Source organism: Bison bison, unplaced genomic scaffold (assembly GCF_000754665.1).
Source record: "Bison bison bison isolate TAMUID 2011002044 unplaced genomic scaffold, Bison_UMD1.0 scf7180017858917, whole genome shotgun sequence".
Taxonomy (NCBI): Eukaryota; Metazoa; Chordata; class Mammalia; order Artiodactyla; family Bovidae; genus Bison; species Bison bison.
In genome coordinates, this window is record NW_011489489.1 from 67,736 (window position 1) to 91,211 (window position 23,476).

At 42.6% G+C, this 23,476-nt stretch overlaps 1 protein-coding gene across 1 annotated transcript in view; it reads left to right on the forward strand.

The window, feature by feature from the left end:
• LOC104981316 (clavesin-1) overlaps positions 1 to 23,476 on the forward strand; it is a gene marked incomplete at its 5' end in the record, with an annotated part of 106,032 nt that overhangs the window by 49,575 nt on the left and 32,981 nt on the right. The window contains one exon of the mRNA XM_010830337.1: positions 21,210 to 21,320. Coding sequence (XP_010828639.1) covers positions 21,210 to 21,320 — 111 coding nt within the window. The remainder of the gene's footprint in view (positions 1 to 21,209; positions 21,321 to 23,476) is intronic.

Genomic DNA, 23,476 nt, shown 5'->3' on the forward strand with positions numbered 1-23,476 from the left:
TGTGAAGAAGGCTGAGCACCGAAGAATTGATGCTTTTGAACTGTGGTGTTGGAGAAGACTCTTGAGAGTCCCTTGGACTGCAAGGAGATCCAACCAGTCCATTCTGAAGGAGATCAGCCCTGGGATTTCTTTGGAATGATGCTAAAGCTGAAACTCCAGTACTTTGGCCACCTCATGCGAAGAGTTGACTCATCGGAAAAGACTCTGATGCTTGGAGGGATTGGGGGCAGGAGGAGAAGGGGATGACAGAGGATGAGATGGCTGGATGGCATCACTGACTCGATGGACCTGAGTCTGAGTGCACTCCGGGAGTTGGTGATGGACAGGGGAGCCTGGCGTGTTGCGATTGATGGGGTCGCAAAGAGTCAGACACGACTGAGTGACTGGACTGAACTGAATACATTTTTAAATATTAAAGGGATGGTTTTGATTTTACTAAGTCTAATCTGGTGGGTATTTTGTCCTGACAGCACATCCCAGTTTGGGTAAGACATATTTCAACTGTTCAATAACCACGTGTGCTTAAAGAACCCACACTAGATAGTTCAGGGTTCTAAGAATTGACTGCCCTTCAGCTATGGTTTGTTGAAGGCTACAGAGGATGGCAGGTAGATAGAGAACCGGTTGTAGCTCTGGACCACACATGTTAGAGGAAAGTCACTACATCTAGGAAAGAGCTTCCATTTCTGATGCTTGTGGAAGCATCAGAGTTTGTGGTCAAGATGAACTCAATTGTGTTAAGAGCCATGTAACTCCCGATTTTCATCTGAGAGACCCCAGAGTAGAAGATGGAATTATACAGCCTGTGATGTACTGATAGTATATTCATGTTGTCTTAGAGAATTTCAAGCCTCTTTAGTGCTCAATGATTCAGCCAGGGATGAGACAGCTCCTCAGGATTCTAGAAAAATACTGCTGCTCAGATTTCTTAATAAATGCTCATTGGATGAAAGACTGAATGAACCAATAACCCAGCTACCAAGTTTCTGATACACAAAATATTTGTAGCTCTCAGCTAATGAGCTCCTACTCATTTGCATGCTGGTCTTCTGTTTAAAGTGCTCTCATATTTCATCAGAATAATTTTTTCTCTATTGTAAGGTCATAATTTTCATTGGATTATAACATAAATTTCCTTATTTGCAGGGATAAAAGTAATTTATTACACTATGCACAATGAGCTGTATTTGGATTCTCGAGTTATAATGTATTTCATCAAGACTGAATCTCAACTATGATTAAAAAGACCAACTGCATTGAAATATAATTCACATACCAAAAAATTAACCCCTGTTAAGTGCCTAATGGCAACCCACTCCAGTACTCTTGCCTGGAAAATCCCATGGATGGAGGACCCTGGTAGGCTGCAGTCCATGGGGTCATGAAGAGTCGGACACGACTAAGCGACTTCACTTTCACTTTTCACTTTCATGCCTTGGAGAAGGAAATGGCAACCCACTCCAGTGTTCTTGCCTGGAGAATCCTAGGGATGGGGGAGCCTGGTGGGCTGCCATCTATGGGGTAGCACAGAGTCAGACACGACTGAAATGACTTAGCAGCAGCAGCAGCAGCAGCAAGTGCCCAATTCAGTGAGTTGTAGCATATTCACAGAGCCGTCCAACCATCACCACTGTTGAATGTCAGAACATTTTCATCACCTGCATAGAAACTCTGTACCCAATAGCACTCACTCCTCTTAGACACTCTGTACCCAACAGAACTCACTCTTCAGCACCCTGCCCCTATATCTCATGTAGCTTCATTTCAATTGGAAAAGATCATCTTAAAGGCCGAATTGAATATTTTTGTGATTAGGAGGGACAGTGGACTTTTTCCGTGCAGTGGTTTCTACTCCCATGCTATTCTCTTACTCATTTGTTCTACAAATATTTACTCAGTACTCTCTGGGGTATAAAGATGGAAGAGAGCAGACAGTGCTGTGTGTTTTATGATGTTCCTTTTTGAGATAAGCTCAGAGTACACAGACTAGCTCTCTTTTCTGTGCTTGACTGCTGAAAGATCTGATACAACTCTATTTTGCATGAAGTTGGAGTCTAAGCTGCTAAAATACCATCATTTGATATCTCTGGTCCTATCACATGTGAATACATTTTTTTACAAGTTTACTTAGACTTAGAATCTAACTTCAAACAGGAGACTGCACTATATAAGGCAAGAATTTTTGCTTTCTTCCATCTTACACTTTGCCTCAATTCTACTCTGTTTGAGTGGAAACCCAACCAGGGTATAGCCCATGAATACCAACCCATCACTTCCTAGACACACATCATCCAGACACACATTCCTTCCTCCTGGTGGTCCATATGTCACCTTTACATATTCAAAACATTTATTTATTTACTGGTTAAACTGGGTCTTTGTTGCTGCAGACAGGCTTTTTCTAGTTATGGTGAGTGGGGGTTACTCTCCAATTGTGGTTCATGGGCTTCTCATTACAGTAGCTTCTCTTGTTGCAGAGCATGGGCTCCAGGGAGCATGGGCCTCAGTAGTTTGGTGCACAGACCCAGTTGCCCTGTGGCATGTGGGGTCTTCCCAGACCAGGGATTGAACCTGTGTCCCTAGCATTGGCAGGCATATTCTTAACCACTGGACCACCAGTTGTTGTAGTTCAGTCCTAAGTCATATCTGACTCTTAGCAACCCCATGGACTGCAGCACACCTGGCTTCTCTGTCCTTCACCATCCCGCAGAGTTTGCTCCATTGAGTCAGTGATGTCATCCAATCATATCATCCTCTGTCACCACCTTCTTCTCCTGCCCTCAATCTTTCCCAGCATCAGTGTCTTTTCCAATGAGTCAGCTCTTTGCATCAAGTGGTCAAAGTATTGGAGCTTCATCTTCAGCATCAGTCCTTCCAGTGAATATTCAGGGTTGATTTCCTTTAGGATTGACTGGTTTGATCTCCTTGCTGTCCAAGGGACTCTCAAGAGTCTTCTCCAGCACCATGGTTAGAACGCATCAATTCTTTGGCACTCAGCCTTCTTTATGGTCCAACTCTCACATTCATATGTGACTACTGGGAACACCATAGCTTTGACAATGCAGACCTCTGCCGGCTAAATGATATATCTCTGGAAGTCCTCAAAACACTCTTCTGGGTGTTAATTTTTGTTGCATGAATTCTTTGATGTAGCAAAGTCTTACCTGACAGTCAATTCCCACAATACAGAGCCACTGCTAGCTCATGATTTTAAGGCTCACCTGTATATTTGCTAATTATATTCTGTATTTGTCTTATCTCCCTCAAGAGAAGGAGGTTGCCTTTAGAGTAGAGATCAGTGTGTCCCTGCCCCACACCACCGCTGTGTCCTGGTGCCATTAACACGGGACAAATGATGGAACTGGTTTAGCTGTCAGGTAGAAAGCTGTGGGTTGAGCCACTTTTTCTACTGGCTCCCATTTTATAGTAAACAATAGCTTAATGGAGAGTTGGGCCCCTGACAGCTGGTTTGGCCGTGTCCCTGCCTTTGGCCTGCAGCCCGGCACCCTCTTTAATGGATGTGCCTCGTGTTTGAGCACCTGCTGTGCGCCTGGCTCTGTGTCAGGTGTTTAAAACACCACCTCTGTCTGTGCTCCCCTGTATCCTCCTTTCCATCACTGCATTTACCCAAGAATGTAATATGTGCTTATGTTTTCTGTCTCTTTCCCTGGACTGTGAGTTCTTCACAGGCAGAGTGGAGCTTTACCCAGAGCCTGGCACACAGCAGGCTCTCAAACAAATATTTGTTATGTGAATAAATAAATGAAAACACAGTTGTTAGCAGCTATCTGCCTAGCCGAAAATACAACATACCTCTGAAACAATGAGAGAGCAGGACAACGTCACTGAAAGTGTTAATTATGCACAGTGGACAACGTGTGAACAAAATAAATTGTGGGTACCCATATAGTCTAAGTAAGACGTGTTTTCATCAGTGCTTTTATATCAGATTTTTATCTGCATCCTTTAAAGAGCTTGAAAAGAAATGTAACTTATGTTCAACAGCAGCACTTCAAAAAATCACTTTTCTTTGCCTTCCCATCGTCTTGTACTCTTTACTCCTCTGCAGCCTGTCCCCTCAATGCCCAAGTCTCTCCCCACACCCGATAGGCCCCTACTTTGTACGTATCTGCTCCTTGCCTTTTTTCAGTGGCAGACTCACCCAGCCTTTCTGACTCCCTTGACTTTCTCTCTTGGACTCATCACCCCAAGTCTGCACTGCAATAAAGAGGCTGGAGCCAACCCACTGAGCAAGAGCCTCCTTCCTTTCTAGAAGTGGGTGGGGTTAGAGGAAGCAGGAAGGAGGATTTATGTGGGTGAAGACTGTGAATACTCCAACAATAATTCTGTCCCTGTTATGATAAGATTATTAAATGGAGGGAATCTACCAGCACTGGTGAAGAACTGTTCTCTTTATTTGGGGACTAGCCACTTGATGTTATGATGTAAATTGCAGCAAGCACACAGAAGTTGTTTATGACCACTTAACCTAAACCTGATGGGACATTCTGTCCCCCTCACCCAGCATAGGCTGTAAATCATTCATTTTAGGAAAGGGTTCTCTGGTCATCGACATTCCCTCTGGTTCTTCCAACAGGAGTTTCGGCTTCCAATTTCCACTCAGTCTGTGGCCAAGGTAAGCAAAGGTCCTACCTGGACAGACCATACACACGTCTTCTGTGCTGATGGGTAGAGCTATTCTCCAGGCTGCTTAGGCTAACTTGGCCTCTTTTGGTTTTAAGCCCATTTACCTGAGGAATCCAAGGACCCACTGCTTTGAAATTATATAGTGTGAGTTTCCAACTCAGAGGCAAAAATTCAGTAAAATCATAACATAATATCCATGTATCAGTCAGGATCCAACCAGGAAAACAGAAACCACAATAAATATTTAGAACAGAGGTAACAATTTAACACAGGGAAATAGTGATACCATACAGGTGGTGGAAAATCTGAGCAGCCAAACATGGATGTTGGGGAAAGCTACAGATTAGCAAGAAGGGGAAGCAGAGACCTACCTGAGGCTAAGAGACAAAGGGATCCTGGGGCCCAGGGATGGAACCCACAGAGGCCTGTCCTAAGGGAACGGGAATGTGGAGGAGTGGTCACCAAGGTAGAACCATGAGAAGGGAAAGCCCTGATTTCTCTCCAGCCGCCCCCTCACCCCGCCTCCCACCTCAGAGCTCCTGTTGGCTGAAAACAAATCTCCCTGGTGCACTCTAGCTGGAGATGGGGGCGGGGTGATGGATCTACCCTGAGATAAACAGAGCAGGACACACACAATCCACACGTGAGGTATCACGGAATAAGCTGGGAAAATCAGGATGTGAAGGAAAGACAGACCTGGCTACAGAAGCAGCCTGACTGCCTGGGCATGCCCCCACCTTCTGCCACCAGAGGGGAACTCAGAAGTGAAGACTCGAAAGAGGGGTGTGCGTGCATGCTAGGTGGCTTCAGTCATGTCCACTCTTTGTGACACCATGGATTGTAGCCCGCCAGGACACTCAGGGCTTATTCTGGGTGCCAGACACAATGGATGAACTGCTCGAATCCAGTGAAGCCTCACAAGCCCTGCAGAATTTCACCAGCAGCCAACTGGGCCCAGAGAGGTTAAGTACCTTGCCCAAAATTACACCCTGTGTAGCTTTAGAACTAGAGCTCCCTGACCACCCCGTTTCCATCCACCATGCTGCGTTTGAAGTGTTGTGTTCTCAAAGGTGTACAGAAATATGTCCCTTTCGGCAACCCCATCAGAGGATTGGAGCTGGTGCTGATGCTGGGAAAGCTGATGCTCTTCACCTCCTGGGCAGACTGGCTTCTCAGCCCTACCGTTATCCTCTGTCAATGACACTCTCATTCCCTCCTCCTCAGCCCCACTCCCACCTCCACCTGTAGCCCCAGCAGAAATGTGCCTCTCTAACAGCTCCAGATCTGCTCCAGGGAAATAATGGGAAAGAAATAACTGGAGTGTTACCCTGATGGTGGCATCTCCATTTCAGCAGGAGATCAGTGCTGTGGGAGAGGAATGATTCTTTAATGATGGATCTGCCGGTCGCAGAAGGTAGTGGGGATTAACTCTCACTGCTGAGTTAACACCCGCATAAGTCACAGCAGACTCACTTGCTGAGAAGGCTGACTTCGGATTTTTTTTGGTGTGAATTTGAATTCATTTAATCCTAAATTTGGGAGGCCTCAATAATAAGCAAGAAAAAGAAAAGCTAAAAGATAGATGAGTATCAATTACGCACTGGGGTCTGTGGCCTGTGTGTGCGTGTGTAAGGGTTGAGAGAGAACAAAATAAGAACTTTTATCCCGATTTAATATTCAATTACAGAACTAGAATTAATGGATAAAATGTTAACATAAAATTAAGTACAAAGAAGGATATCATTATAACATACTGAATAAGATCCCTGGAGTCTTTTTCCTCAAATAGAGGATTCCCATTTCTTAAGTCAGAGCTCCAAGGAGGGCCTGTGATGAGGACAGCAAATTTGAATTGTGCTGATACAAGAAGACACATTCTAGGACTTCCCTGACAGTCCGTGGTTAAGACTCTGTGCTTCCAATACAGGGGGTGCAGGTCTGATCCCTGGTCAGGGGGCTAAAATCCCACAGTGCCATGGAGCATGGTCAAAACAAACCAAAAAAGCACAACTATTTAATCCCTTTGGGGCTGACTGAGACGCTCCATAAAGGTCAGATGATCCCTGATGACATCATCCTGCAGCTGTGTATGTATGTATGTGTGTATGATATCATTAAAAGAATTTTCTTGAAGATAATAGGAGCCTCTGGAAGCCTCTAATCTGAAATAGAATATCTTATTGGTGTAATTTTCAATTAATATAGTGGGTTTTGCTGGTATAAACTATAAAATCCTTGTAAGAATTTGTGTTACTAATAAAAAAACAGGAAAGCCATTTCCCCCAAGGTATTTTATAATGATGGAGGTAGGAAATATCTAATTTTATCAGTAATAATCCTCTCTCACTTGACCCTTAAATTCCTGAAGATTCTCACAGTTGAGTTAAAAGCACGAGCTGTAGAATTTTAAATCTAACAGGTCCTATTAGTGAGATGTTATTTTCTCTGGGATCATTTTTTTTTTTTAACTATCCCTGGGACTTCCCTGGTGGTCCAGTGGTTAAGACTTTGCCTTCCAATGCAGGAGATGAAGGTTCAATCCTTGATCACGGAATTAAGATCCCACATGCCTTGGGGTCAGGGCCAAAAAACCAAAACATAGAACAGATACAATGTTGTAACAAATTCAGTTAAGACAAAAAAAAAAAAACCTGTCTCTGTAAGCTGCTTCGTCCATGGTAAAAATCACTCAATTTTTTATAATGGTTACATTTACTAGAAAGCTGATTGTGATTTTTAAGTTGTGCTCTTAAAATGGCATTCAGGCTAATGCAACATATAAACAAGTGTATAAAACTCTTGTAAAGTCTGTATAACTGCCAAAACTCTTTTGTGGATGTCTTTATGAATCATAAAAATGTGAATACATGATCTCTAGAGATGCTTAAATCGAATGCTGAATTTCACGGCACCATTTGGGTAGTTGCAGCTGTGGTAGGATTTAGCAAGAATTTCCTTCAGATAGTGGAGTAAGTGGCTACAAGATGAAATAGGGCCCATTCTGCGTGGCAGACAGATGAGCTTAAAAAAGAAGTGTATGAGCTAGTTTTTCAAAGAAAAGAAAATTCCCCCAGATCAATGATTTACCCTCCACGTTCAAGGTTTGTTTTTTGTTTGTTTACTGAGCAAAGTGGCCCTCATATACAGGCAGTAAAAAGCAGTCCTCTCTGAGTGTGTGAAATGAGACCTGGGCTTTGTTCAGGTGCCACCTGACTCATTCAGTCCACAGTGATCTACTAGTTATCTCCATGGGTTCTGACATCACTGGCGCCCTGCTCTTAAGACGACACCAAATCAGGGCTTAACATGGTCCCATTTAAAGAAAAGATTCTGCTCTCTCCTAACCTCAGACAAACATAGGTGCACTTGGTTTTACTAAGAGAATGAAAGTTTAGTTTTTACCTGCTGTTCCTGGTTAGGCAGCTTTCCTGAGCATGGATTCTCCTTGCACAAGGAGCTCATGGGTTGGGGCTTTGTGCATTCTGGGGCTCCCCAGTCTTCCAGGGTGTCAGAGTCCTTCATTTCCAGTCACATGCAAGAGAGAAAAAGAACATGAAAGAGTCACATATAATTTGAGTCTGAAAGTGGTGAATCTTACGTCCACCTACATTCCAGTCTCCAGAACGTAGTCATATGCTTCATCTTGTAACAGGTAGGGCTGGGAAATGTAGTTTAGCCAAGCTCCCAGGAGGAGATCAGGGTACTGATGAGCTCCACCAACTCCATCACAAGGAGGAAGGAGCATACCACAAACAAATGTTGTGGTTTTGTCTTAATAGAATCCTTCCTACTGTTTATTTCTGAGATGAGTTATTTGTAGTTTTTGATATGGAAAAGTGCTGTGTATTTAGTGATTAGAAAATAAAGTGTGTTCAAACACAAGAAAATTTCCAGCTGACTCACATCTCCTACAGAATGAGACTGTGTTAAAATTATAACTGTGCTAGTACAATACTCCCTAATAAGGCAGAACCAGTCTGGTTTAGCTTTAAAACTTCCAGAGTGTTCATTAGAAATGCTTGTTCATTTTGTTCTAATGACAACTGTAACTCTTTACATGACAAAGCTTTCAGACCATGAGAACCGTCCTCTTGTAAAGATCATGTGAAGTGCTCACAGCTAATGCAAGATTAAGGAATTTTAATTAGGATTTGAAGTTTATACTTTGAAATGTTTGTTTTATCTCAATTAGTAAGCTTATGCAGCTTTAAAACCCCTATGAAGATTAATGCCAGTCCAAATTTTGCTGACATATAGTTTATGTGAAAATACGGTAGGAGATACAAGCTTCAACTATAGGAACTGACAGTCCTGGATTCATATTCATTCAGTCTCTTACTTGATGTGTCAACTTGGGCAAGTTTTTAACTACTCTAATAAGACTATGCTTCCTCATCTGTAAAATTGGGATAATATAGATACATATATTAATATTATACTTACATAAGATTGTAAAGAGTATAATATGAGATAACATGTATAAAATTTCCTGGCAGATACTAAGTGCTCAATTTTTAGCTATCATTATCTTTGTTGATTTTAATGTTTTCCCTTAAATTAGAATTTATCTACTAAGACTTTAATATCTTGTTACACATATTACAAGCTTGGTTACAGACCAAATTTATTTGTGTGGTTAAAAGTTGAAAATTTGCCAAAAGATTTGCTTTGAATGACCTCTGTGTTCCTTCCACCATGCTGCTTTCTTTAAGAGACATCATAGTTTTGTGAGTCTCAGGACTAAAGGGTGAAGAAAATCATACCCTCTGGCATTGATTTCTTGGACAAATCAGTCATTCAAGCAATCTAGATTTCTTCATGAATTGGCTTTAAAATAGTGAGTCAGTATCATCTATTTACCACATAAGGGCCCCAAGGGAAACATGAAGATGAAGTATTGGGTTCTTATCACAATGTATTTACTGTTTAATAGTCAAATATAAGCCCTTTTAAAGGTCACTGTGGTTAGAGGAGCAGTAGTGATTTTTATGGCAAATTAAGTTTCCTTTGGTTGAGCTCTCTTCATTCTTTCTGGAGCTATTTCTCTACTCTTCTCCAGTAGCATACTGGGCAACTACTGACCTGGGGAGTTCATCTTTTCAGTATCATATCTTTTTCCCTTTTCCTACTGTCCATGGGGTTCTCAAGGCAAGAATACTGAAGTGGTTTGCCATTCCCCTCTCCAGGGGACCACGCTTTGTCAGAACTCTCCACCAAGACCTCTTTGTCTTGGGTGGCCCTACCCAACATGGCTCAGTTTCATTGAGTTGGACAAGGCTGTGATTCATGTGATCAGTTTGGTTAGTTTTCTGTGATTGTGGTTTTCATTCTGTCTGCCCTCTGATGGAGAAGGATGAGAGGCTTATGGAAGCTTCCTGATGGGAGAAATGACACCACCCTTATAGCAGAAAGGGAAGAAGAACTAAACAGCCTCTTGATGAAAGTGAAAGAAGAAAGTGAAAAAGTTGGCTTAAAACTCAGTATTCAAAAAACAAGATCATGGAATCTGGTCCCATCACTTCATGGGAAATAGATGGGGAAACAATGGAGTCAGTGACAGACTTTATTTTGGGGGGTTCCAAAATCACTGCAGATGGTAACTGCAGCCATGAAATTAAAAGATGCTTACTACTTGGAAGAAAAGTTATGGCCAGCCTAAACAGCATATTAAAGAGCAGAGACTTGACTTTACTGACAAAGGTCCATTCAGTCAAAGCTACAGTTTTTCCAGTAGTCATGTATGGATGTGAGAGTTGGACTATAAAGAAAGCTGAGCACCAAAGAATTGATGTTTTGAACTGTGTTGGAGAAGACTCTTGAGAGTCCCTTGGACTGCAAGAAGATCCAGTGAGTCAATCCTAAAGGAAATCAGTCCTGAATATTCACTGGAAACACTGATGCTGATGTTGAAGCTCCAATACTTTGGCCACCTGATGTGATGAACTGACTGATTGGAAAAGACCCTGATGCTGGGAAAGATTGAAGTCGGGAGGAGAAGGGGATGACAGAGGATGATATGGTTGGATGGCATCACCGACTCAATGGACATGAGTTTGAGTGAGTTCTGGGAGTTGGTGATGGACAGGCAAGCCTGGCATGCTGCAATCCATAGGGTCCCAAAGAGTCGGACACGACTGAGTGACTGAACTGACTGGCTAACTTGGTTGAGCTCAGCTCTGCTGATGCAGACTGGCCAGGCTGGATGGGTGTGCTGTCTGCCCCTTCTCTTCTCCCAACGGTCACCTCCTTGAGGACAGTCGCCTCCTTGGACACCTTGCCTGGCCAGCAATGAGATTGCCAGAACCCAGGAAGAATGCAGTCCTCTTATTTGGAGCTCTATTAAATACGAAGTAAAAAAATATATAGTTGATTTTCTAAAAACTTGTCTACCACCTGTGAGGTAGAAATTAGGGTAACCTTTTGGCAGATGTTCTACTTTTGATGACACAAATATCTTTGGTCTGTAACTACTCTTGTAATAAGTAAGTGCACTAAGATATTAAAGTCTGAATAGATATATTGTAATTTAAGAGAAAACATTAACATCAATAAAGGTACTTTCAGATCAGATCAGATCAGATCAGTCGCTCAGTCGTGTCCGACTCTTTGCAACCCCATGAATCGCAACACGCCAGGCCTCCCTGTCCATCACCAACTCCCGGAGTTCACTCAGACTTACATCTATCGAGTCAGTGATGCCATCCAGCCATCTCATCCTCTGTCGTCCCCTTCTCCTCCTGCCCCCAATCCCTTCCAGCATCAGAGTCATTTCCAATGAGTCAACTCTTCGCATGAGGTGGCCAAAGTACTGGAGTTTCAGCTTTATCATCATTCCTTCCAAAGAAATCCCAGGGCCGATCTCCTTCAGAATGGACTGGTTGGATCTCCTTGCAGTCCAAGGGACTCTCAAGAGTCTTCTCCAACACCACAGTTCAAAAGCATCAATTCTTGGGCGCTCAGCTTTCTTCACAGTCCAACTCTCACATCCATACATGACCACAGGAAAAACCATAGCCTTGAGCTAAAAATTGAGCACTTAGTATCTATCAGGAAATTTTTATATATCTTATCTCATATCATACTCGTTATTTTTTTAATTTATTTTTTAACTGGAAGAAGATTGCTTTACAATATTATGTTGGCTCTGCCATACAAGAACATGAATCAGCCACAATGACACATATATATCCCCTCCCTCTTGAACACTGTTTACATTTTAGTCACATTTTTGTTGTCTTGGAATACTCTTTAAATTTTAGTCACATTTTCTGTTGTCTTGGCAAAAATTTGATAGGCACATACCACAAGATAGATAATTTTTAATCTAATTTCCTTCCTTCCTTCCTCCCTCCTTTTCTTCCTTTAAATTATTATTATTTTTTTAATTCTTGAAATAGAGATTATCTATTCAAGCTCATTCATAGGAAACAGTGGGGCTAGGAAAAACGTAGGGATTCCTGGTGGCAGATAAACCCTTGAAGACTCTCAAACATAGTCACATACATTTATTAATCTTTGGTTAGCTCTTTATAGAAAGCTTTCTTATTTGGCATCTGCAGGATTTTCAGCCTTCCCTGATCTCCGCCTCTGGCTTTCTATGCTGTTTATTAGCTCTGTTCCAGGAAACTACAATAGGGCTTCCCAGGTGGCACTAGTGGTAAAGAATCTACCTGCCAATGCAGCAGACCCAGGTTCAATCCCTGGGTTAGGAAGATCCCCTGAGGCAGGAAACGGCAACCCACTCCAGTATTCTTGCCTGGCCAATCCCATGGACAGAGGAGCCTGGTGGGCACAGTCCATAAGGCCATGGAGAGCTGGACACAACTGAGTGATTGAGCACACAGACACGGGAAACTACCATAAACCACAGCAGCTAACCTCTGAGTTCTGTGTCTTTCTCTCACACGAAGTGTCTCTATTTCCCTGTCTCTCCCACTGGACGATAGATGAATTAGAGACAGGAGTAGGTCTGTACTCCTGTACCCTTGCATTTCACTCATAAGAGGAGCTCAGTATCTGCCGGTAAACTGTTGAGCAGGATCGAATTGAATTGAAAAGAACAGCAAGGAACATGGCATCGGTTGTAGCCAGGGAAGTTTCTGAGCTTGATCTGCTGCTCTGGGCTGGTGTGACAGAGGCCAATTTTGCCTAGTCTGTTTAGAATAATTGTCACAAGATTATAATGGTTCTAGGATCTGCAGAGAAAGAATTTCAATCTCTCACACGTCCTGCTCTGAACCTGCATAAAGAGCCCAAGCCCTTCCTACCGCCAAGAGAACACTGAGTTGGTACAGCTTCTCAGAAATCAATGACGCCTTCCAGGAACATTTTTGGTTTCTGTTGTTTAGTCGCTAAGTCATGTCCGACTCTTTTGCAATCCCCATGGACTGTCCATGGAATTTTCCAGGCAAGAATACTGGAGTGCATTGCCATTTCCATCTCCAGAAACATATATTCAAAGAAAATTCATTGTTCATAGTCAGTGGGAGCTATTGCTCAGTGGTTTCCTCAATAAGTATGCTCTGTTCTCTCTCCTACTTGCAACTGATGTAGGTAAAGCATTTGGTGTGTAGCTGCTATGGCATAAGTTCTCCATTTCCTTGCAAATAGGTGGATATGTGACTTTCACACTAATGAGTACCACGTGGTATAATAGAAACCCATCGCCATGAAATATAGCATTTTTAGAAGGCTCTCTTGCATCAGTGAAGCCCATTTATGCTGCTCAAAATGTTTTTATCTGTCTGCTTTGATGTGGGAAATGGGCATCATTAGTAGGACATGCACATACTGAAGAGATAAATCCTAACTACATGCTCATTTCTTTGTGGTGCTCGCAGACCCACATACGTGCAGTTTTATGAATGAAAGGAGATGCTCAGAGCTACCAAAGGGGAAGAGGCAGACACTCTAAAAGACAGCTAACATGATCATCATCTCTCTTTTCTTCTTTGTCTTTAGGTTTCAGAGGAATTTTAATAGATGTTGGGAGGGTATTTGTGAATTTGAGTGGTCCTATTCCAATTTCCACATAAGAGCAGTAGAAGGAGGAGGATGGGAGAGAGGGCAGACAGAGTGAGCAGAGCTCCCCAAGCCTCTCAGGGCACCATGATGTTGAGGTCACACATGTCTTAAACCCTGTTGAAAGTATGTTAGCCTGCAGGCATTTCAAATTTTAGCCAGTCACAGGAGCAAGTACTTCATTATCCAGCAGGAAACTCGGCCAACTACCACCTGTAACATCTGTATCTGAACGTCAAAGAAATAGAGAGGAAACAGTTTGCCTCTACGATATTGCTCCTCAATCCTGATCAAACATGAGAAAAGGCATCTGAGTGATGCTTAAAGAGTGCCAGTGTGAAAATAAAGTGCCCATTTAAACATGAAGGGTATTTCTGATGGATTGCAAGAATCACTTAATGCTGTCCCAGACTCCCAAAGAAAATTAAGAAGAGCCTCTCAGAATGTGCTTCTGTATTGTTCTTTCTCAGTCACTCAGTCATGTCTGATTCTTTGCAACCCAATCAACTGCAGCATGCCAGGCTCCTCTGTCCTTCACTCTTTCCTGGAATTTGCTCACTCGTGTCCATTGAGTCAGTGATGCTATCTAACCATCTCATCCTCCTTCTCTTTTTCCCTTCAATCTTTCCCAGCATCAGGGTCTTTTCAAGACCTGATGAGTCTATTCTTCTCATCAGAGACCACAGTATTGGAGCTTCAGCTTCAGCATCAGTCCTTCCAATGAATAGTCAAGGTTGAGATTTCCTTTAGGCCTGACTGGTCTGATCTCTTTACAATTCAAGGGACTCTCAAGAGCCTTCTCCAACACCACAATTCAAAAGCATCAGTTCTTCAGCACTCCTGCTTCTTTATGGTCCAACTCTCATATTTTTTGTTTAACATTTCACATAAAGCAGAAAAGGTCAGCCTTAGCAATGTTTCTACTATGCTTAAGAAAATGGCGACTACTATTTGGGGGAGTTTGAAATATTCACAGTAATCACATTAAAAATTTTTGTTTTGAAGTAATTGTAGACTTACATGCAGTTCTAAGAGATAATACAGAGACATCCCATATAACCTTTATTTAGTTTTCCCCACTGGCAACATCTTGCAGAACGACAGAGCTATAGAGCAACCAATATATTGACAAGGACACAGTCCAGTGATAGAACATTTTCATCACCACAAGGATCTCTCTTGTTACCCTTTAATCCATCAAACAGGGCATTATCAGTTATTGTCTCCCTGGGAATTCCTTCCAGGGAGTTGACCTTGATTCTTTAGTTAACCTCAGTCCTGAGTTCACTGGTCGTTCCCCTGGCCCTCATTCTGGATCAGGAAGATCCCCTGGAGGAGGGCACAGCAACCCACTCCAGTAATCTTGCTTGGAGAATTCCATGGAGAGAGGAGCCTGGCAGGCTACAGTCAATAGCGTCACAAAGAGTCAGACATGACTCAGTGACTAACACTTACTTACCTTATCTTCCCTTGGCCCACATACCTGGCACTTCATTGAAAGAGTCATGCCTCGCCCATGTTGCTGTGACTCTGATTCACCCTCTTATTTTCCACAATAAAAACAAACCCATCTCTAATACTTAATCCACAATAGAATGTACAGTAGACCCTCCTCTGTCTCCTCTTTCCTAGTTGAATTTATCCCACTCAACTAACTTTCCCAAATTCTTAAAAACTTTTTTTCCTACGTGTTCAAACCTATTTCTTATTACTCCATCACTTTTTTGGTCACTGGCACCTGCTTCCTTCAAGTCAGTGTTACTCTACTTTCTACTCTTTCTGGTATCAGATACTTATTTTAATAACACTCAGAGGTGATGCTATTTATCTGATAAAGGGAAATAAGGTAGATGGATGAGACTAGCCTTCTCTGAGTTTTCAAAAAGCAAAGAGGGAATCCTGACCTCAGATTTTCACGTCATTCATTGAATCAGTGTTCCATTTAAGAGGGATTTCGAGGTAGCACTCTTTGAATGTGGAGTTAGAATGCCTTGGGGACTGGTTTGAAAGAAATGCTTGCTACTTTGTCCAGTGTGAACATGTATTTGTGTGACTTAAAGGCTAGAGGAAGGATTGATTATAGTGATGTTAGCACGCCAAGCTACCTCTTGTGTCACTACAATTCTGAAGAAAAATGCTAGAGAGGCATGACTATAAATATTAAAAAAGGACACCAAGGAACACAAACCTGACCTCAGCAACTTAGGGTGTAACTAGAGCTTAGCCAGAGAAAGTGGGAAAAGGAGTCAAAATCCTAGAAAGCCATGACAATGACGATTTCCACCAAGTGCTTTAAGGAATACAATCCAGTGTTTGTCCTATAGGCATACAATCATATGTACGTGCTAAATTGAAGAGGTGCAAGGTCTAAACTGATTTTGAGTGAAAAATTAAAGACACTAAAGAAAGGCAATTTTATGTTTTTCCCGTCTATTCTGTAAACTCTAATTTTTATTATTTGATACTGATTATCTGATATTATTTCACAAGCATCAAGTAGGCCATCAATTAAGTCCAATGTAAAAAAAAATTATCCCATTTAGAAAGAAAGAAGGGGACTTCCCTGGTGGCCCAGGGGCTAAGATTCCACACTCCCAATTCAGGGGGCCCGAGTTTGATCCCTGGTCAGGGAACTTGATGTCACTTATCACAACTAAAGATTCTGCATGTAGATGAAGATTGAAGATCCCACATGCTGCCACTGAGACCCAGTGCAGCCAAATAAGTAATAAATAAATAAATAATGAAGGAAGTGAAGGGAGGGAAAGGAGAGCTTGGGTAATCATTAGTGCTGTTCATCAATGCTTGTGGTCTTTACCAGCCAGAGGTAGAATTCTACTTATTGATTCCCTAGGACGCAGGCACGTTTTTGGCCTGTGACAGCTGAAGCATGTCACTTCTGGCCACCAGCCTTAAGAGCAAAGGTGTGATCCCCACGTGGTTTCCCGCAGTGTGGTGAGCAGTGCTACCGCACCCAGGGAGGCTGCGTCCTGGGCTGAGCAAATCAAGCCAGCTCCTGCCGACCCCGCAGGGACATTTCCTGTGAGGGACAAATGCAGCTTCACAGTTTTCAGTGATAAAGAGCAGGGGATGTGTGTTACTAAAACATAACATAGGCTGTCCTGAATGTTAGAAAACAGTAACAATATGACTTTTGCAGTGGGATGGTAGGTGTTTCTTCGTTTCTTCTTTCTTTTCGTATTTTCTAATTTTTCCAATAATGCTTTTTAAATCTATTTCATACTTTTCTAGAATGGGTAAATTTTTTGTAATAAGGAAATGAATTAATTTAAAATAAACCAAGGGAAAGATAAGTTTTATGATTTGAATATATTTATAATTTGAAATATTATATTTTTACGATAAATGCACAAAAATTAATGCCATTTTTTTGTTGTTGTTGTTGTGCCAGTTGGGTTATCCTAACACATAGGCACAGATTGAGAAGTGTTTGAGACCAGAAATCTCATGGTGTTACAAGATACTTAAAATGCGTAACCAGAGATAGAGAAAATCATGCTATGTGGATGACGACAAGCACACCTGCAAAAGAAATTTTAAAATTCACAAATCATGAGTTCCCTAACAGCAAGGGGCCAAAACTGCTCCTTTTTCCCAAGAATCTAATGGTTGACACCATTTTCTTGAACCTGGAGTATGTTTTTGGAGCATAGAGTTTAGTTGCCAAGAACTCAAAAAACAAAATGTTATACGGTCATAGTATCAAAGTTTACTGTCTTGAGATAAATCTGCTCCAGCCCCTACGAAATGCACCTCTGTGAGGATGGTGGATCCCCTGGGGTCCTGGGAGACATTTGTGGGACAGACTATTTCTCCTTTATCTGTGGTTTGCTGGTGAGATTAGGCAAAATGAGTAACAATGATGGGCATTGCATAAAAGATGGTTGTGTTTGTTAATTTTTTTCTTCCCTCACCTTTCCCTGTGCATAATACACACACACACACACACACACACACACACTCATTATGAATAATGCAGTCAGGCTCATTCAAGGATACTAGGGACATTTGCACATTGACCTTATTACACAAATGGGCTTTCCAGGTGGCTCTAGTGGCAAAGAACCCACTCCAGGTAAAGAACTCCTGCCAATGCAGGAGACACAAGAGAAATAGGTTTGATCCCTGAGTCAGGAAGACTCCCCTGGAGGAGGAAATGGCAACCCACTCCAGTATTCTTGCCTGGACAATCCCACGAACAGAGGAGCCTGGTGGGTGACAGTCCATGGGGTCGCAAAGAGTCGGACACGACTGAATGACTGAGCACACTTATTGTACAGAAGGGCCTTCATTTGAATTTTATAGAAGGGACCTGAAGAAAAATAAGCCTGTGTCAAAATCTCAAAATCAAAGCATAGGATTTTACATGCATTACTGTACATATTTCTTTGCCAATCTGAATGAGAAGCCAACCTCAATAAAATCCTACACCTTTAAGATAGTAGACTCAAAACCAGGATGAATCACAGACAGACAACTGGCAGATCTCAGCTCTGTTTTATCTTTCAGTCTCTTCTGAAGACAGTGTTGCTGTCTTTGAGAACTGAGTTTCCATAGACTAAAATTAAGACTCTCTAGATTTTTTTTAAAGGTTAATATTTTCTTTGAGATTTTACCTAGTGCCTGTGCAGTATTATTTATAGGGGTTTTCTTCCATTTTACCAAACTAGAAATTTAATAAATAGATTCTCAAGAGAAATAAAAACCTTCTTACTGGCCGTATTCTTACCGAAGGAATGTGTGTAGTTTGGCTGCTCACTGCTCAAAAGCCAATAAACAGGCCAGGTTGGTAGAAAGGAAAGTTTGCTTTATTTCAGATGCTGACAACTGGAGGGGAGGGTAACGGACATTCATCCAAAAGCCTACTCCTCCCACTCCCACCAGTGGCACCCAGTGAGGCAAGAGCTTTTATCGACAGAAGGAGGGGGGCTACATGCAGAAATAGCAGTCAGCTCTGACAGTCGTCTTCAAATTGGTCATGGGTGGTCTGACCAGCATCATCTTGGTTGTTTTAGGTAGAGTTAATCTTCAGTTCCAGGGTCCAATTGTTCCATTTCTTTGTGGCCAGTTCTCGGAATGGTGGCAGCTCATGTCCTGGGTACAGTCTGGTCATCATGTAGTTAACTTCTCCATCTGATGTTTGAGTATCTACAAGACAGCTCACAGGATGTGGCTCAGAATATTATCCACAGCCCTGGAGAAAGAACTAAAGTCCTTGACTATATTTAATGACCATATTATTATTATTTAGTCTCCTTGCTCTGTTTTCCTTTGTTTCCGCATTTCTCACTTCTCTGATTAAACGTATTTTTTTACTGAAGTTTTCCACAAACAAAAGGCAGGCAGAGGACCTGGTGGGTGGGGGCAAGGACCATAGCATTCTGCTTCCTTTCACAACTGGAAAAGATTCTAAAACCCTGGCTTACAGATAAACCCTTTGCTTTCATTCTGCTTCTACAGCCCCAGAACCCACATGTAGCATGTAAGACAATGAATTACAGTTATTTTTAGTTCTGAATTAACAAGCTCAAGAGGCCCCAAAAGACTGAGGTTATTGCTTAGCACTTATTGCAAAGAAAAAACTTCTGGGAAAGGTCTTTCTTTTTAACAAACCAGTGAATTTTTAGATCCCAAGCCGCACCTAAAAGAGAAAAGAAAATCTTATTAATAACTTTCACCTTTCTGAATTTGCACTTGAAATAGTGTGAACTCTTGACAAATGTACAAATGGGTATAAACATCTTTCCACCCTTACTTGGTGGTTTCATTAAGTTTTCAAAAGATAGAATAAACGAAACAAAAAATACACAAAGACCCGCAGAATGAAGACCTTTAATTGAAATTGTCTAGTTTAAGCTTCAAAATACTACTTTGTACTCTGTAAAATGTCTGAGTGTATCCTAAGTCACTTCAGTCGTGTCCAACTCTGGAGGCTTATATGCGAGCTAAGCTGCTTCAGTCATGTCTAAATCTTTGCGACCAAATGGACTGCAGCCTGCCAGGCTCCTCTGTCCTTGGGATTCTCCAGGCAAGAATACTGGAGTGTGTTGCCGTGCCCTCCTGCAGGGGATCTTCCTGACCCAGGGATCAAACCCACGTCTCTTGTGTCTCCTGCACTGGCAGGCGGGTCCTTTACCACTTGTGCCACCTGGGAAGCCCGTAAAATGTCTAGAAATAGAGGCAAAATTATTGTTTGTCTAGATAGAGGCAAAATTATTGTTAAGTTTTTTTAAAGGTCAACCTTTAAGCACAGTTCCATGTACTTACATTGGAAACTAGGTCTCAGTGTAGAAAATGCCCAGGGAGCCTATAGACTCAAAGGGTTCTGAAAAAAGTTAATAACTCTCTTCCCTTGTTACTAAAAAAGATCCACACAGGGCATTTCATACACTGCAAGGAGCAGCCAGCGGCCTGAACTGTTAGCTCAGATAGGAGACTTCTGCTTTCACTCTGTCTTGCTAACATTCTACAAAGATGTTTGTTGCTGTAAAATTGACAGCCATAATGTTTGGCAATTCAAATCACATTAGATGTTCCTTCTTTTTAATTCCATTAACAACAGAGAATGCAATCTTCGGAAGCCCTCCCTCAGGAGCACAGAACCTGGTGCTATGGGACTAGCTCAGGGTTCATGGTCAAGGTCTTTTGTTCTGTGGGTCTAATTAGCACCCAGAGCAACTTCTCAGTTTCTAAGCTTATGCCCTGAGCTGGATTCTGAAATTAGAAACATTTTAAAAAGTATTTATATTTCCTATATTAAAAAACTAAATTTTACTTTATAAAAAACAAATATTTATTATATATTTATATAGTACATTATACTAATAATATACACCCTTCACGTGTTCATCTGCAAAAAAAGAGGATCTCAGTTAGAGGAGTCTGCTAGCCCATCAGTGAGCATGTGTCTGTCCCTGGAACCTACTGGGGGAGGGTGAGTCCCGGGATGAAATAAGGAGCTAGTTCTGAAATTGGTGAAAAAGAAGCCACAAATATTGAACATTGTCAGACTTTGAAGGACTTCAGGGAGCCCTAACTCTGAACAGCCTTTGAAATCCTTTTCCACCTGCTTCCTACACAGCCTCCATCACCCAGAAGGTTTAGTTATGGTCATGATCCCTCACCGGGGAGGGCTGGAGCTGGAAAGCAGAGATTGAGGGTAAACTGAGCCATCTTGTAGGGCTCGTGAGAACTGAAGCCTGGGTTCTCTGATGTCACGGAGAATCCCCGCCCCTTCACCATCCAGTGCAAATGTCCCAGTGCAGTGTCAGTGGTCACATGATTGTGACTCAGAAATGACAGGCCTGATGCATGAGAGTTGTGGAGCTGCAGGGGAACAGAGACACGACGAAACAGAGGGAACCTTAACAAACGGGAGGTAGGTGTGTTTCCCCTCTCTTCCACCATTCGCTGATGTTTCAATTCCTGAGAAGCAGCAGGCCCTCTAGGAGGCGGTCCTGCTAGGCCCATCTAACCTGTGATGCGTGCTGATCACTGTGTGTTTCTCTCTTTCCACCCAGGACAGCTTTCCTGCCCGCTTTGGAGGAGTCCATTTTGTCAACCAGCCCTGGTACATTCATGCCCTGTACACGCTCATCAAGCCATTCCTTAAAGACAAGACCAGGAAACGGGTAATGAAAGCAAAACCCAACAAGGGGAGGTTCAGAGGGACAACTGCAGAGCCCCTCCACTCAGTCTCCCTCTGTCTTTATTTTTCACTATGGTTTTTTTTTTTTTTTTGGTTTTTCTGCAGTCCCTGAGCTTTTGAGCCTCAGCTGGAGTTTTGCAAATGGCCTGGATTTAATCAATAATTTAGTGGCACTGGGTTAGTTTAGAGTCCCGGTGACAAACCAAAGGAAGCGTTGAAGGCATGCAAATGCCAGATGCCCCTTTTACAGTAAATGCTTGTCGGAGATGCCAGGTCAAACAGCTTCCTGTTCACCGAATATTTTAAGAACTTACATTTTGTCCTGCGAATGTGTTATCTCTATGAAGAATGTTGATGGTTTGCCTTTTCCCCCATGACTCTTGGATCATAGCTGCCAGCTCCATCACCCTTGAGGCTGGGAATGCATTCTTCTTTAGAAATAATAATGCTCACAGGAAAAAGGCTTTTAAAATCTTGATTGCATCAGCTGATGACATTTGGGAAGCCAGCATCCTCCAGCAGATTTTTCTCCCCCTTGGTATTCTGATTAGCTGAGAAACCCAGCATTCTTTAACCTCTCTGAATCTCTGTTTCCTCATTTATAAAATGGAAAAACTAACACCCGCATCACAGAGTGGCTGGGGTAATTTTATGAGACACACAGCATAAAGTCATTCTTGTAGGAGAGACTCCGGAACACTCATTTCTCTTTCCTATTTAGCTCTCTCTTCTTATAAGAGTTCTGATTTCAGCTATCACCTAGCTCAGGGGCACCACCTCTTAAGGGAACAAGAGTCAGTCTTACAGCACCTTATATAGGCCGCTGGGCTTCCCAGGTGGCGCTAGTGATAAAGAATCTGCCTGCCAGTGCAGGCGACGCAAGAGACATGGGTTCAATCCCTGGGTTAGGATGATCCCCTGAGAGAGGGCATGGCAACTCACTCCAGTATTCTTGAGTGGAGAATCCCGTGGACAAAGGAACCTGGCAGGCTACGGTCCAAAGGGTCTCAAAGATTCAGACACAAGTAAAGCAGCTTAGCTCGGATATAAGCCTCTATGTCCCAGGAACTCCATGCTGGGAAGAGCTCAGAGTACTCAGAGGGGAATGATAATGTGGGGGATCCCTGCCACATATACACACTCTGCAGGATTCCCAACTCCTAAAGCTCAGCTGTTTCCAGATCATTAGGAAACATTGCCATAGGGTATAGGATGCAGGGTAATTCTCCTGTCCGCAAATGAGTGTGGAACCCGGGACTAGAATTGGCCAGCCTCAGGAGGCAGAGGCATTCTAGGACATTCTGAGATCTGTCTGGGGCTCAGGATGGTGATAAGAGCTGAGAAGTGCCTTATACGGTTCCCAACATGGCATCGTGCTTCCCAGTGGCCTCATCTTCTACTCAGGAAGGAGCCACGGCATTTCCTCCCACAAGGCAACCAGCATGTGTGCTCTGCCACTGAAGGAAGGGGCTTCCTGGTTCTCTGGGTGCAGAACAGAATCTGACAAATGGGGATTCCGCTTCCTACCTGATGAGTTCATCCACTTCACACGACCCCCAGAAAGGGGGCCAGTTTCAACAACGTGCCTTTTCCTCTGAGAACTGGAAGTTTTGGGTGGGTACGTGGCTACCAGGACCAGTGTTTAGCTACAGCTTTTCCACATTTCAAATACTATAATTCCTCTACTGAGACATTCTGCAAAAGCCAGAATATGTGAATTTCTTAAAAAAAAATTCTTTTTAAAATTCAGTCATACCCAACCATCCAGTGTCAGAAAATGTACATTGTTTCCTGAAGTGCTACAGTATTCTTGTGAAGAATTTTAGTGCTTAGCTTCTTGTCTCCTTCCTCTTTCAATTTGGTTCGGTTTGGTTCAGTCACTCAGTCGTGTCCAACTATTTGCGACCCCATGAATCGCAGCACGCCAGGCCTCCCTGTCCATCACCAACTCCCGCAGTTCACTCAGACTCACGTCCATCGAGTCAGTGATGCCATCCAGCCATCTCATCCTCTGTCGTCCCCTTCTCCTCCTGCCCCCAATCCCTCCTAGCATCAGAGTCTTTTCCAATGAGTCAACTCTTCACATGAGGTGGCCAAAGTACTGGAGTTTCAGCTTTAGCATCATTCCTTCCAAAGAAA